The following is a 15419-nucleotide window of genomic DNA, read 5'->3' on the forward strand; positions in this document are numbered from 1 at the left end:
TTATTCATTGAATTAAGCTTTCACCAAATTATTTATTATTCCTGAGTATAAGTGAGTATAAGATGAATCATATAAAATGTCAATTCTGATATCTAAAATTATTTTCGACTTCAGCCGACGCAGCCAAGATGGTCATTCGGAGCAGAACTCTGATAGATTCCTTAACTGTCTCATATTAGCATCGAGCGATACAACTACCTTTTTTTAACATATGTCATGTATTTTATAGAGAAAATACAATCAAGTACCTAGGAAAGAATATAGAATTAGTGATATATAAATACATATTATGTCTCCATCCGTGATATAAAAGAGAGAAAAGAAATCGGTCATTCACGTAGCAAATACGCGAAACGTGAAGAAATCTTGAATTATATAATAATATACATATAAATAAAGCTGTTTATATGTACATGTACGAAAAAGAGACAATCGCGACGCGACGCACTATTTATATAAATCCTTGCCTTGGCGCAATTAAAAATTGATAAAATGTAATCTATATGTACATCAATGTGCTAATCAGTGCGGCTCCAATCTGTTATAAGCTCTATTCTCTATTGTAATTTATTTATCACAGTAGCACCTCGACTGACGTCACGTCTATATCTAAATCGCGCGACGAGCTTCCTGAAGATCTATCTTCTGTACAATGACGAATACAATTATTGTTCAGTAATTGAACGCCAATCCTGATTGCTCAACCATCCGAGAATATTCCTATTCTAATGCTCTGCGTATCCACAATGCATTCGGTGTGTTTCGTCAATTAATGATATCGTATGGACAAAATGCCGTCGTACATCTGTTTTTATTTTTGTATTTCGTTTGTATACGTAAAATTTTTTAGCACTCACCGTTTTACGTACTCGTACGAATGAATCGTGCGTTAAATTTCGGGCTTTTATTTATTTTTAATCTTTTATACGCGCGAACAATAATCGATCTAAAATGATGATTAGAAGAAAATGACATCTTGCTTCATCGTTTTGGTCGCGCATTTCGTAGGTCATATACCGAGATAGAACATACCGCATATGCATAAGATTATCAGCATGACGATCCAAAGTTTATCTGACATATAAGAGAAGAAGATCGTTATTTTTCATAAACACATGTTTTTAAAGATAACATTAATAGACAATTTCCTTGATATACTTACGCTGATATACTCCCTTGATATACTTGTGTCTAAATGGTATGCTGTGCATACAGATCCTGTTGTCCACGGAGATACTGACGACCGCGGTCTCTGTGTTAGTGGTAATTGCGACGCTGTTCATTGAAAGGAATTCTAGACCAGTCACAAACATGCTGTGCGCTCCAGGAACGTGAAGCGCCTTTCTCAAGCTAAACGCCATGAATATGTCGACGCTGCCCGAGAACATCGTGCCGACGGCCACGAATTTACCATCGTTAGAAACAGCCAGAGCGGATAGCGCCTCCTTGTAGAGAGCAGACTTGATTATTACACCAGTATTAGCGTCCCATAATTGAAGGAAACTAGGATTCTTCGCTGCTACGGCATTAGTGAGCATAAATAGATCATTCTTCTCCTCGTCTTCGTCCTTTATCAATTTCCTGAATCTACATCTTTTGTACATGTACTTGACACCGTCCGGCGGCTTCCAACTGAGCTCTCTGCTCTCTCTGCTCTCTATATTCCACACAAAGGCCTTTCCGTCCTTAGCAATGCTCACCAATAGGTTACCATTAGGACTGAAATCTATATCATCTATTTCCTTCCCATGTGTGCCAAGATCGTATAATTTGTCTAGTTGTGGAAATTTCCATAATCTAACTGTACCATCTGTGCCACCTGTAGCCATACACTTCCCTTGAATGCTCACTCTGACAACTCTCTGCAAAGGTTCACCATCTCTGTAAGCAAAAAGATTCTCGTTATAAATCAGTTCTTGTAATACTCCTTAATGTAATAAATGCAAAAAAATATTTTACCCGAAAGTTGTCTGAATGCTGCCAGCAGGTTCAAGGATCAACTGCGATTTCTTGCTTTCAACATTGGAATTGTTGTCTTTGATTTCCTCTATCTTCTCCCTTTGCGATTGAGATTCCTCAACTTTTTCACTGTTTCTTCTGTGTCTAAGATCATCCTTATGTACTGTAGGCGCTTTGATCAATTCTCCATTCTCCAAAGTTATCAACTTAAATTTTACATTATACAGTTGACAGTGACTCTCCTGACCAGCAACAATCCATGTCTTATTGTCACTCCTGTGCGAAGCACAATTCATGACGACACTGGGACCCGTTTCGTGCCTGGTTACTTCTTCGGCAACAAAGTGTGTTCCATTGTGTGACAATTCAAAAATTTCCTACAACACAAGCATTCATAATCAATATGAATTCCACATTTGATATTTATCAAGATTCTGATAACATTGTTATCAAGAACATCTTGTCAATGTATTAAAAAAATTACATAACATAATGACCTATTTAGGTCCAAGTTATCAATCAACTGTTTTAACATAAATGCGACTTGTTAAAAAATCTGTTAAACTTACAAATCCATTAGCAAATACACTGGGACCCGTTTCGTGCCTGGTTACTTCTTCGGCAATACAATGTGTTCCATTATGTGACAATTCAAAAATTTCCTACAACACAAGCATTCATAATCAATATGAATTTCACATTTGACATTTATCAAGATTCTGATAACATTGTTATCAAGAACATCTTGTCAAAATGTATTTAAAAAATTACATAACGTAATGACCTATTTAGATCCAAGTTATCAATCAACTATTTTAACATAAATGCGACTTGTTAAAAAATCTGTTAAACTTACAAATCCATTAGCAACTCCGGTCTTGGAGGAACCGCCTCCGCCTCCCACCAGAATGTACTTGTCGGTTACCATTTGCACGGTATACAGGGGAAAATTCACCCTGGCCAGAAGGCCGCCTTTGCTCCTTCTAGAAGGCATGATGCTACAGATTCTCGATTCTCGTCATTCAATTAATATTTGACGCGTTTCGTCCTCACCGAGGACGATAGAACCCAAGGGGGAAGGGGAGGGAGGAATCAGCACCGTCCGGGATCGCACCTGCACGTATCACGTCCTCGTACTACCATCGTCTCGTACGAGACGATGGCTAACAAGCGAACAAGCCACGACGGCATGCAGTTCGCGTGCACTCATCAAGTGACAACTGACAACACGTAAGATTGCGCGACAAAACAGCGAGGTACACATATAGTTGACTTTTCCATAAACAGATTTCGCCACTATAGTATTCCTTTACTACACGTGTAGCCACGCACCGGAGATATTCCTTCTAATTGCATTCTGTCAAGGCCCTTGCGATAGTGATAACGATAGAAATAGAAACAGCAAATTCCAACGTTAAGGTATGCATATGCCAAATGCCAATGCAGAATGTTATTCTCTGCACAGAATAACAGGTTCCTTAACTGTCTCGTTAGCGTCGAGCGATACAAATACCTTTTTTAACATGTCATGTATTTTACTCAGAAGATATAACAAATAATTAGGAAAGAATATAGAATCATTGATATATAAATACATATTATATTATATCTCCATCCATGATACAAAAGAGAGAAACGAGTTGGTCAATCACGTAGCAAGTACATGAAACGTGAAGAAATCTTGAATTATATAATAATATACATATAAATAAAACTGTTTAAATGTACATGTACGAAAAAGAGACAATCGCGACGCGACATATTATTTATATAAATCCTTGCCTTTGCACAATTAAAAATTGATAAAATGTAATCTATATGTACATCAATGTGCTAATTAGTGCGGCTCCAATCTGTTATAAGCACTCTAATGTAATTTATTTATCACAGTAGCACTTCGACTGACGTCACGTCTATATATAAATTGCACCACATGCTTCCTGAAGATCTATCTTGTGTGCAATGACAAATAAAACTATTGTTCATTAATTGAACGCCAATTCTGATTGCTTAACGATCCGATAATATTCCTATTCTAATGCTCTGCGTATCCATAGTTATAGTGCACTCGGTGTGTTTCGTCAGTTAATTATATCTTATGGACAAAATATCGTCGTACATCTGTTTTTATTTCTACATTTCGTTTGTGTACGTAAGATTTTTGAGCACTCACCGTTTTATGTATTCGTACGAATAAATCGTGCGTTAAATTTCGAGCTTTTATTTATTTTTAATCTTTTATACGCGCGAACAATAATCGATCTAAAATGATGATTAGAAGAAAATGACATCCTGTTTCATTGTTTTAGTCACGCATTTCGTAGGTCATATACCGAGATAGCTGCAGAAGATGAATGCGCAGCACATCCATAAGATTATCAGCATGATAACGAACCAAAATGGCAGTGTATCTGATATAAGAGAAGAAGATCATTACTTATCATAAACACATGTTTTTAAAGATAACATCAATAGACAATTTCTTTGCTGATATACTTACGTCTGAATGGTATGCTATGTATACAGATCCTGTTGTCCACGGAGATACTGACGACCGCAGTCTCCGTGTTATTGGTGATCGCGACGCCGTTCAGTTGATCGTTCGTTGGAAGGAATTCTAGACCAGTCACAAACATGCTGTGCGCTCCAGGAACGTGAAGCGCCTTTCTCAAGCTAAATGCCACGAATATGTCAACGCTGCCCGAGAACATCGTGCCGACGGCCACGAATTTACCGTCGTCAGAAACAGCCAGAGCGGACAGCGCCTCCTTGTATGGAGCAGATTTGGTTATTACACCAGTATTAGTGTCCCACAATTGAAGGAAACTAGGATTCTTCGCCGCTACGGCATTAGTGAGCATAAATAGATCATTCTTCTTCTCGTGCTCTATCAATTTCCTGAATCGACATCTTTTGTACATGTACTTGATACTGTCCGGTGGCTCCCAACTGAGCTCTCTGCTCTCTCTGCTCTCTATATTCCACACAAAGGCTTTTCCATCCTTGGCAATGCTCACCAGCAGGTTGTCATTAGGACTGAAATCTATATCATCTATTTCCTTCCCATGTGTGCCAAGATCGTATAATTTGTCTAGTTGTGGAAATTTCCATAATCTAACTGTACCGTCTGTGCCACCTGTAGCCATACTTTTCCCTTGAATGTTCACTCTGACAACTCTCTGTAAAGGTTCACCATCCCTGTAAGTAAAAAAATTCTTGTTATAAATCAGTTCTTGTAATTACTTAATGTAATAAATGCAAAAAAAATATTTTACCCAAAAGTTGTTAGTACGCTGTCAGCAGGTTCAAGGATCATCTGCAATTTCTTGCTTTTGACATTCGAATTGTTGTCTTTGATTTCTTCTATCTTCTCCTTTTGCGATTGAGATTCCTCAACTTTTTCACTGTTTCTTCTGTGTCTAAGATCATCCTTATGTACTGTAGGCGCTTTGATCAATTCTCCATTCTCCAAAGTTATCAACTTAAATTTTACATTATACAGTTGACAGTGACTCTCCTGACCAGCAACAATCCATGTCTTATTGTCACTCCTGTGCGAAGCACAATTCATGACGACACTGGGACCCGTTTCGTGCCTGGTTACTTCTTCGGCAACAAAGTGTGTTCCATTGTGTGACAATTCAAAAATTTCCTACAACACAAGCATTCATAATCAATATGAATTTCACATTTGACATTTATCAAGATTCTGATAACATTGTTATCAAGAACATCTTGTCAATGTATTAAAAAAATTACATAACAATGACCTATTCAGGTCCAAGTTATCAATCAATCATTTTAACATAAATGCAACTTGTTAAAAAATCTGTAAACTCACAAATCCATTAGCAACTCCGGTCTTGGAGGAACCGCCTCCGCCTCCCACCAGAATGTGTCTGTTGGTTACCATTTGCACGGTATAGAGGGGAAAATTCACCCTGGCCAGAAGGCCGCCTTTGCTCGTTCTAGAAGGCATGATGCTACAGATTCTCGATTCTCGTCATTCAATTAATATTTGACGCGTTTCGTCCTCACCGAGGACGATAGAACCCAAGGGGGAAGGGGAGGGAGGAATCAGCACCGTCCGAGATCGCACCTGCACGTATCACGTCCGCGTACCATCGTCTCGTACGGGACGATTGCTGACAAGCCACGACGGTACACAGTCCGACGTGCACTCGTCGAGTGACAACACGTAAGATTGTGCGACAAAACAGCGAGGTACACATAGTTGACTTTTCCGTAAACAGATTTCGCCACTATTATATTCCTGTACACGTGTATAGCCACGTACCGGAGATATTCCTTCTAATTGCATTCCGTTATGCTTTCTGGAAATAAAATAAAATATCCGTTATTTTCGGAATTTACAGAGAAAAAGGAAGGAAGAAGATGATTATAGGAAAATGCATGAGAGAGAAGTAAAAAAATCGCAAGAAAAAGATACATACATAATACTTATTATGATACAGAGAGGGCATTTAAAAATGTTAAAAGGGCATTTAAAAATGTCAAACTACTCGAAACCACAATTGACAATGAGAGTTGTAACAAGAGTCATTCCACATTTTATTGCATTCAATAAAAATATCGATGATCGATACTACCGCGTTGCCGATCGAGTAAACGGCCGGGGTATTTCACAATCAATCAGCTGGCACTGTCGCCGAACAGATTTGTACTCTGCAAGATGGTAGCAAAATGGCAGGTGCCATAGTGCGTTGTTTGCAGATTTCGAGGAGACAATTGGGTGAGTTTCGAGCATTCGTTTGTCAGCAAAGTACGCGTATTGTCAGCAACCGCCGATAATGCCGGCGATGAAACAATAAACGTATGTTTCCCCGTATATGTTCGAAAACGGCACTTTGATCTGCCGTGACATATTTTACGAGTTGCGAGGTTATGTAATTAAATAAGTTTGCACTATTTAAAGGTCTCCTCGGATCTAGTTTGAGCAATCAGCAGCAGAGAACGCTCGCCGATGCCGCTCCGGAAGGAAAGGTGACTCTTTTTCAACATTAAACTATTTTGCTTTAATTGCATTTTGCATCTTTCATCTTTCTTGCTCTATAGTTTCAATATATATGATTATTTTATTTTAATCATAGAAAGTTTCATGCAGTTAAAATGCATGAAACTGCGCTAAATGTCAGTATCCGTCTTATCAGCATTTTTTTTTCTTCTTTTACAGAAACAGGGATCGCCCCTGTCCGATCAGGATCGCATCTTTACAAATCTGTATGGCAGGCATGACTGGCGGCTGAAGGGTGCCTTGAGCCGGGGCGACTGGTACAAGACCAAGGAGATACTGGATAAAGGTGCCGATTGGATCATCAATGAGATCAAGGTTTCCGGTCTGAGAGGCCGCGGTGGGGCCGGTTTTCCTTCCGGGATGAAGTGGTCTTTCATGAATAAACCGTCGGATGGTAGACCCAAGTATCTGGTGATCAACGGCGACGAGGGTGAACCGGGAACATGTAAGGATCGTGAGATTCTACGTCACGATCCACACAAGCTCGTGGAAGGCTGCTTGATTGCCGGTCGTGCTATGGGTGCCTGTGCCGCTTACATTTACATACGCGGTGAATTTTACAACGAGGCGTCCAATATGCAAGTCGCCATAACTGAGGCGTATCAGGCTGGTTTAATCGGGAAGAATGCCTGCAACTCGGGATACGATTTCGATGTATTTGTGCTGCGAGGAGCGGGCGCGTACATTTGCGGCGAGGAGACCGCTCTTATCGAATCCATCGAGGGGAAGCAGGGCAAACCAAGACTAAAACCACCGTTCCCAGCTGATGTCGGTGTATTTGGATGCCCCACGACTGTCACTAATGTCGAAACTGTAGCAGTGGCGCCTGTATGCATTACGTATTGATACACAGATTCTTTTTGTAATTTTCTCTTCTATATTACGTATTCTTATCTTTGTTATATTATTTATTTATAACAGACAATTTGTCGCCGAGGTGGAACGTGGTTTGCTTCGTTTGGACGTCCACGCAATCACGGAACTAAACTCTTCAACATCTCCGGACACGTAAACAATCCCTGTACTGTCGAGGAGGAAATGTCCATCCCTCTGAGGGAGCTCATTGACAGGCACGCAGGAGGCGTAATCGGGGGATGGGATAATTTACTAGGTGTCATTCCTGGAGGCTCTTCGACTCCCGTCATTCCTAAGAGGTAAACGTTCGGCTTATCTGGCGATCAATGCTTCAAAAATCACGATCGAGATGTTTTTTCAGTGCATGTGACAACGTGTTGCTGGATTTTGATGATCTCATCAGGGTACAAAGCTCATTCGGCACGGCCGCGCTAATCGTAATGAATAAGCAGACGGACGTAATCAAAGCTATCACCCGTTTGATAAGTTTCTACAAGCACGAATCGTGCGGTCAATGTACGCCTTGTCGCGAAGGTATTAGTTGGATGTTTAAAATACTAAAAAGGTAAGAATGCATTTATAATTGTTAATTCGCGCAAAATTGTTATCCAGATTTGATTATACAAACATACAATCTTTTTTCTCTTAGGTTCGTGGAAGGTAACGCCGAGGTGCACGAGATAGACATGCTATGGGAGCTCACGAAACAAATAGAACTGCACACAATCTGCGCTCTGGCGGACGGCGCCGCGTGGCCCGTACAAGGTTTGATCAGACACTTCAGGCCAGAGATCGAGGCGCGTTTAAAGGAACAGAAGTGTGCTGCGTCCAATTGAAGAACAAGATAGGAACCGGAGATTAAAATATAATAGAGAAAAAAAATACTTAGAGTAATCCCGGTAAGATTTCATATATTTATTTTCAGTGTATATAAATGAATTTACATGCGATAGTCACGATTCCCATGTAACGATGTCTTTCGAACCCGGGCTGGTCGATCGCCTCGATGGTTCGATTAATAAAAGAAACATAAGAGAAAAAATTTATATATTTATATATATATATATATACATCTTTATATTTATATATGTATTTAGTATGTACAACACGCAGCAGAGATTCGACCGTTGACCGACGAGTTGCATCGGCGTTCTCCTTCATTGAAATTCGCTCAGATTGCGATCGATTTTTTAAAATCATATTCTGCTTAATAATCACTTCACGTCCTTTTCCCCTATCTCCGACGAAAACCTCGATGATCTCGTCGGTCTCAGATTTATATATATATATATACATACATATACATATGTAGATCGCAAGTAGATATTCTTTTCCCTTAGAAAGATCGCAAATTAGGCCAAGAAGCTCGTAACGCATTCACGAAGGAGAATAAAGTCGGCGAAGCGATGTGTTTCGGGTCAAAATTCGTGTGATATCTTATCTCGGACGCTTTAGCGCGAAGGAAATTGATGTAATACATCAGGATTGGTTTAATAGTAGACATTAAGGAATTGAATCCTATGTGAATCACACGAGCAATCCACTTCTTCTTCAATAATGATCCCTGAAATGAAATAGCGAGACAACAGGCTGATGTTAGACTTCTAGAAAAATATATGATATCAGAGAGAGAAACGTTGGATATCGTATGCGCAAGATACAACAAAAATTCGAATTATCTTCAAATATATCGGTCGAATTTACTTAGAACCCTAACACTAACATTTATATTCTAACATTTGCGCTCTCCCATGCAAACAGCGTACATACTTCGCCCGTTTTACGCAGTCTTCGCGGGAATTATGTTACATCGCGTTACGAATGCTCGAAGCTACACGAATTACAGTAACGGCACTGGCGGTATATTATGCAGGTAACGATGAGACAAATGATACTGCTATATTGAACGGAAAATATTTTTGCCACGGAAACGCGCATTCGGAATGAAGGACAGGGAGAACCGCCTCTTCTCCTTCATGAATCATGCATACGATCCGCTCGTTACTTACGGGAAAATTCGGAGCGAAACGTAAGAACATTCGTGGCTGTCTGATAAAAATATTCGCCACCACCATTTCTTATCGAACGATACTTTGCATTTATTCGTTCATCATACAAGAGAATTCGCTAACGCTAACGTTTCCGCCGACTACAGTACGGATAATTAATGTGGCTTTAAAGATACGGTACAATGTGCGTATACAATACTTATATACAAAAGCACTCTCATTCGTTCAACAGATATTATCTGTCTATTCTTTCTCTCGCTCTTTCGCTCCTTAGCGCCGCTAAAATCGGAACTGTCTTTTTCGCGATTTTTTTTTCTCGAATTATATCGTTAGTTACTTAAATAATAAAATTTAAGCTAGCCGTTACATTTTTCGGGGTAGCCCGCCCGTTTCGGCGAACTATCCTGGTCGAGTTAGTAAGCGCACACACTGTCTTTTATGATAGGTCCGTTGTTACATCATCTCTCTCTATACATATAGATACATATACAGAGTGTTCCGAAACTGATTAATTTTGTCAGCGTATTCGAGAGATCATTTTAAACAAAGAATGTAATGTACAATATAGCATAAAATTGATTACATTAAAGAGAAATTACAGGTGAATTATTAAGTTTGATTATATATTATTTATGATATATGTAACTTTAGCTTATTAAACTTCCGATGTCTCGATAATGAAACCAAATCGATCCATAGTATACAAATTTTTCTGCTTAGAATAATCTGCCGAATACGTTGGAAAAATTGATCGATTTCGTTCCGAAGTACACTGTATATATATTCAAATATATATCGGTATCAATCGAGAACGTGGCTTATAATAATAAAATAAAATTATAACACTCTCGCATTTCACTCGTTTTTGGATTGTACTTGTTGCGAAACGTTTTGTCTTCTTTCCGCCCCCTCCACCGACCGCGCGGACAGGCCGCGCTTTTCTTTCTTCTTCTCGAGAAGGCTCTCTTGTAGAGGCCTCGTTAGGTACATTATGCACGATATGATTAAAAGCTCGCTGGTCGCTCGCTCTTTGGCATGATCATTGGCTGTCTTTCGGCAAGATCACGTTTATATTGTTGGAGACCTCTGCCGCGCTGGACTCGCGCCACTACGCATCCAGTTTCGCGTTAATACGTATATCTGCCATAAAAATAGACGCGCGCCTCTCTATCGCGGTTACCATATGTCAGTCCCCTACCTACCTGCGCTTTACACAGGAGGAGGATACAATTCCATCTCCTTCTCCGCCACGGTCGCAGTCGTCCCGTTTTCTATTCTCGAAACCATGCGAAAACGTTCGCATCACATGGGAATGGGAATCGGGCTATTGTTCCTCAACTGGGAAACGCGGGTCTCTCATCGTCGATGAGTGTAAGTAAATAGGAAACGATGCTAATTGCTTGCGCGATGCGTATCATTACGGTTTCGAGAATACGACCTTGCTCGTGCGACGTGACATCCTTCGAAATTCGGACGAGCTTGAGGCGATAGGAAGAAACTGACGATCGCGATATCGCATCGGAGAATTTCTCTAATAACATTAATGCACGATTGATACCGACGTTATTTATTTTCACTCGTCTTCTCGATCCACGACATTTACTACGGAATCTCGCTTTCTCACGCAACAAGTATATTAGCGCGATATATCACTAAAATATATATGATAGTACGCGGAAATCGCAGGGCTTCGTTGAAATTGTTCCAGGAACGAGTCGTCGAAGCGCGAAGATAAATTTATCGCCAAGTTAGCTGACTTCTGTCAGACTAAAGTGCCGAAGTGATTCGATGCCAAAAGCAACAGCGGCTGCCGCGAATATAACCGATATCACCGGTTCACTTCGGTTCCGTTCCGAAGTCAATCTCGAGGTCAAATCCGGAGCCGACGATGATCACTTTACCCGAGTACGTCCCTCTCTCGGGAACGTCGCCCGCGCGCGACCGAGCGCTAGCGAAACATGTCAAATACTTTTTCTCCGCGCTGTCGTCTATTTTTGGATGATAAGACGACGTTGCGCTTCTGCAAAGAGCACGGAATTTTGAGAAATGGATCGAGCGATATCTCTCGTGAATCAAAATGTCCCACAAGATCGGAGAGTAATAGTTGCGCGCAAGCCGAGCGACTCTCGTCGCTATAGAAAATAGAAGAGGAGATCGCGAGCCTTTCTATGTTTCTGTACGTCATAAATCAAGACGAACGATACGATCCATCGGAATCCACCATGCCACTCCGACAGATGCATCAATCTTCTGTCACGCGTTAGGGATGTCTCGCGCTCCAGTGGCAGTGACTTTTTGATCGCCGCCGCACATAAAAGTGGCTGAGACTCGCGTTTTTAGAGAACATACATTTTTCTCAGTCTGCTTATAGAGCGTCCGCATAAATAATTTTTATATACGATTTATATATGTGCGCGATACACTATATAGAGATGCGCTTACGCGAACTGCATCCGGATTATAATTAAATGTGAAGGATTAATCAATTATTTATATTTTTCCACTGTATTAAAAATTAAAAGAAAATTATTTTTTGCCTTTATCGCCTCGCAACCGTGTCAATCGTTAAAACGTTTTGGTCGATAAATATCGCATTAATATAATCACAGATCATCTATATTCATTACAATATATCTCTGATAAAAAAAAAAAAGATTACTAGAACGCCCTTACTTCCGTAAATTACAACGAAGTCCTGCGACTTGTAAACATCTGATCGATTGACCGTGCAAAGGTCTTCTTCAAAAACTGTTACAGAGAGAAACGATCCTAGGAACAATCGTTGCGCTTTATTACATTTCGCTGGTCGGCGTGACTTTGCGCTGCATTTGTAGATATAACGCGTCTCATGTTCGTTTACGCAAGAAAAATATGATTGTAAAATCCGAAACACGCCACGATACAGAATTAAAATAACAATAATGATGCTCTGATTTATTATTTGGCTCGCAAAATCAGGACAGTATCAGGGTAATAGGGCCGATATACAACGATGTCTTTTGTCGCTATAATTAATGCCATAATATTATAACGTCGTCTCGGATCGTTTCCCGCATAAGATTCGTTCGCATGTGGGATTTTCGTGCCCGACGGGGACTCTGCCAGAACGTATGACGAAATGAGAACGCGCACAAACTAAAATCGAACATACATTTCTGCGCGAATATATCTCTGATAAAAAAAAAAAGATTACTAGAACGCCCTTACTTCCGTAAATTACAACGAAGTCCTGCGACTTGTAAACATCTGATCGATTGACCGTGCAAAGGTCTTCTTCAAAAACTGTTACAGAGAGAAACGATCCTAGGAACAATCGTTGCGCTTTATTACATTTCGCTGGTCGGCGTGACTTTGCGCTGCATTTGTAGATATAACGCGTCTCATGTTCGTTTACGCAAGAAAAATATGATTGTAAAATCCGAAACACGCCACGATACAGAATTAAAATAACAATAATGATGCTCTGATTTATTATTTGGCTCGCAAAATCAGGACAGTATCAGGGTAATAGGGCCGATATACAACGATGTCTTTTGTCGCTATAATTAATGCCATAATATTATAACGTCGTCTCGGATCGTTTCCCGCATAAGATTCGTTCGCATGTGGGATTTTCGTGCCCGACGGGGACTCTGCCAGAACGTATGACGAAATGAGAACGCGCACAAACTAAAATCGAACATACATTTCTGCGCGCGAACGGCGGCACCTCGAAATTGTTTCCGCTCTCCCAGATACGTCACAATAACACGCCAAGTTGTCATTTACATATCGAGGGCGAGAAATCGCAGAAATGCAAATCGAGCGACGAGATTGTTCCAGCAATCCCATTTCTCTCGGATCGCAGCCTCGAGAAATCTGACGGCCGAGTTACAGGGGTATGCACTTTTGTTCATCGCATGTATGCGTATGTTTTGTGTGTGTATGTGTGCGTAAGTGTTTATGTATTCGTGTATTTGTACGTGTACAATGGTCAAAAGATCGCTCGTTGGCGGATGGAAGGCACGGGGTAAGGATATCTCAAAAGGGGATTCGAGACTCGACGACGACGATGGTGATCGACGACACGATCATCCTCGATCTCGTCGTACGAACTATCGATCGTCACCGGCCCAATCACTCGCCGCCCACGCGGGCAGCGGCGTCTCGTACTCCCATCCCGGGCCGCAGTAACGCCACGCGTGCAGATACATCACCAGATCCGATGGCTTCGGGTCCCTGTACTTGACTTTGCATTCATAGCAGTGCGGATCGACGGTGACCTTGTCGTTGGCAAAGGTGGAATCCGGCGGTTCCGAGCCCGTCTGCGTTCCTACGGTGACTTTAAGGGATTCCGTCCTCGACCAGACCCGGAGTGGACGACGGCGACGAGCCGTTATCCTTATCGTTGCCTGTACCCAACACGCGCTCCTCCAGCTCCAGTTTCGGCTTGAATAGACTCATGTCGGAATCGCCGTCCATGCCAAGCCAATTCTCGGCGTTGTGAATACTGATAAGATCACGGACGAGCTCCTCGTCGGTCTTGCCGATGTTGCCGCCCTTACCCTTATGCGGACCGAACACCACGTGGTTGTAAAGCGGATCGTTTACCACGGGATAGCCGAGATACTGTAAGTGGACGCGAATCTGATGCATGCGGCCGGTTTGCGGCTTGCACAGAACCACGGACGACTTGCCGTTGTAACTAAGACGCTTAAAGCGCGTGACGCAGTCCTTGCCCTTCTCCGAGACCTTGCAGACGCCAATCTTGTAGGAGACTACCTCGATCGGTTCCGAACAAATTACTTCTTCTTCCGGAAACTCGCCCTCCACTCGGCACACATATTGCTTATGAACCTGAAACATAAAAACGCGACATGTATGTATGTTCGTTACATCTTTTCATTCAACGACAAACGAGCGACGCCTATGTCTTTCTCTTATGTGCTTACGCAACACAGACCTGCCGGTTTCTTATTTGGTGCTCCATTTGCCTCGCCTTCTTCGGCGTTCTACCGAACAGGAGAATGCCGCTAGTCAGCCGGTCCAGCCTGTGAATGGTTCTGAGATTCTTCAAGTTGTACTCCTTCGCCAGGATGAAGACCACGGTGTTGTGCCGGTAACGGCCGCACGGATGCACCTGCGATCACAAAACAGGTCAAACGGTCAAATTTTATTGCATTTTCGATCAAGAAATTCGCAGCACTGAGAATAATAATATAAACTTCTGGAAGAGGAAGATTGACATGATAGATTCTATTATATTCTGTCTCAGGATAGTTCGGGGCATCTAAGACACTTCTCTCCACCATGAAATTTTTATATCGTGTAACCAGGAATATTCAGAAAATGAAATGTGTAGAAGGGAAATTTACGAAGCGCACGCTGTTTTGACGAGTTGTGCCTATCGGCATGTGGCCAATGTAAATTGGATGTACGTAAATACGCGCGCATACAACATCCACGCGGTCGACCCATTTCTCCTGGCAAATTCGGGACAAAAAGCGATCGCGCCCACAAAGGAGAGTCGATTCATGGCATGATTTCGAATCAACACGGCCTGGGAAACGGCACACTTTATG

General features: G+C 41.4%; 4 protein-coding genes across 4 annotated transcripts in view; 1 reads left to right on the forward strand and 3 right to left on the reverse strand.

Annotated features, from left to right (window-relative positions):
• Positions 1 to 17: 17 nt before the first annotated feature.
• Positions 18 to 3197, reverse strand: LOC115245153 (prolactin regulatory element-binding protein-like). The gene is made up of 4 exons (XM_029823294.1): positions 2816 to 3197; positions 1960 to 2336; positions 1163 to 1881; positions 18 to 1074 (listed from the first exon to the last, which is right to left on the reverse strand). Exons 1-4 carry the CDS (start codon positions 2951 to 2953, stop codon positions 1010 to 1012), a joined length of 1299 nt encoding a protein of 432 aa, XP_029679154.1. The 5' UTR covers positions 2954 to 3197; the 3' UTR covers positions 18 to 1009.
• A 342-nt stretch (positions 3198 to 3539) lies between these two features.
• On the reverse strand, positions 3540 to 6227 carry LOC115245147 (prolactin regulatory element-binding protein-like). The gene is made up of 4 exons (XM_029823280.1): positions 5801 to 6227; positions 5235 to 5611; positions 4460 to 5157; positions 3540 to 4370 (listed from the first exon to the last, which is right to left on the reverse strand). The coding sequence occupies exons 1-4, from the start codon at positions 5936 to 5938 to the stop codon at positions 4285 to 4287; spliced, it is 1299 nt and encodes a 432-aa protein (XP_029679140.1). The 5' UTR covers positions 5939 to 6227; the 3' UTR covers positions 3540 to 4284.
• Positions 6228 to 6561: 334 nt separating this feature from the next.
• On the forward strand, positions 6562 to 8891 carry LOC115245136 (NADH dehydrogenase [ubiquinone] flavoprotein 1, mitochondrial). Its single transcript, XM_029823269.1, has 6 exons — positions 6562 to 6712; positions 6896 to 6963; positions 7154 to 7822; positions 7916 to 8148; positions 8211 to 8414; positions 8499 to 8891. Exons 1-6 carry the CDS (start codon positions 6664 to 6666, stop codon positions 8683 to 8685), a joined length of 1410 nt encoding a protein of 469 aa, XP_029679129.1. The 5' UTR covers positions 6562 to 6663; the 3' UTR covers positions 8686 to 8891.
• Positions 8892 to 13026: 4135 nt separating this feature from the next.
• Positions 13027 to 15419, reverse strand: part of LOC115245165 (RNA pseudouridylate synthase domain-containing protein 2-like) — a 128782-nt gene continuing 126389 nt past the window's right edge. Inside the window, 3 exon segments of the mRNA XM_029823320.1 lie at positions 13027 to 14193; positions 14195 to 14694; positions 14801 to 14977. Coding sequence (XP_029679180.1) covers positions 13953 to 14193; positions 14195 to 14694; positions 14801 to 14977 — 918 coding nt within the window. The 3' untranslated portion in view covers positions 13027 to 13952.

Source organism: Formica exsecta, unplaced genomic scaffold (genome assembly GCF_003651465.1).
Source record: "Formica exsecta isolate Colony F162 unplaced genomic scaffold, ASM365146v1 scaffold122, whole genome shotgun sequence".
Taxonomy (NCBI): Eukaryota; Metazoa; Arthropoda; class Insecta; order Hymenoptera; family Formicidae; genus Formica; species Formica exsecta.

Excerpts from the sequence above, each read along its gene's own strand:
- LOC115245136 (XM_029823269.1), top strand. The coding sequence starts at position 6,664 with ATGGCAGGTGCCATAGTGCGTTGTTTGCAGATTTCGAGGAGACAATTG. Across the intron at positions 6,964-7,153 it reads ATGCCGCTCCGGAAGGAAAG|AAACAGGGATCGCCCCTGTC; the intron begins GTGACTCTTTTT and ends CTTCTTTTACAG. Across the intron at positions 7,823-7,915 it reads AAACTGTAGCAGTGGCGCCT|ACAATTTGTCGCCGAGGTGG; the intron begins GTATGCATTACG and ends TATTTATAACAG.
- LOC115245153 (XM_029823294.1), bottom strand. The coding sequence starts at position 2,953 with ATGCCTTCTAGAAGGAGCAAAGGCGGCCTTCTGGCCAGGGTGAATTTT. Across the intron at positions 2,337-2,815 it reads CCGGAGTTGCTAATGGATTT|GAAATTTTTGAATTGTCACA; the intron begins GTAAGTTTAACA and ends CTTGTGTTGTAG. Across the intron at positions 1,075-1,162 it reads TATCAAGGGAGTATATCAGC|ATAAACTTTGGATCGTCATG; the intron begins GTAAGTATATCA and ends CTTATATGTCAG.
- LOC115245147 (XM_029823280.1), bottom strand. The coding sequence starts at position 5,938 with ATGCCTTCTAGAACGAGCAAAGGCGGCCTTCTGGCCAGGGTGAATTTT. Across the intron at positions 5,612-5,800 it reads CCGGAGTTGCTAATGGATTT|GAAATTTTTGAATTGTCACA; the intron begins GTGAGTTTACAG and ends CTTGTGTTGTAG. Across the intron at positions 5,158-5,234 it reads AGCGTACTAACAACTTTTGG|GGATGGTGAACCTTTACAGA; the intron begins GTAAAATATTTT and ends TTTTACTTACAG.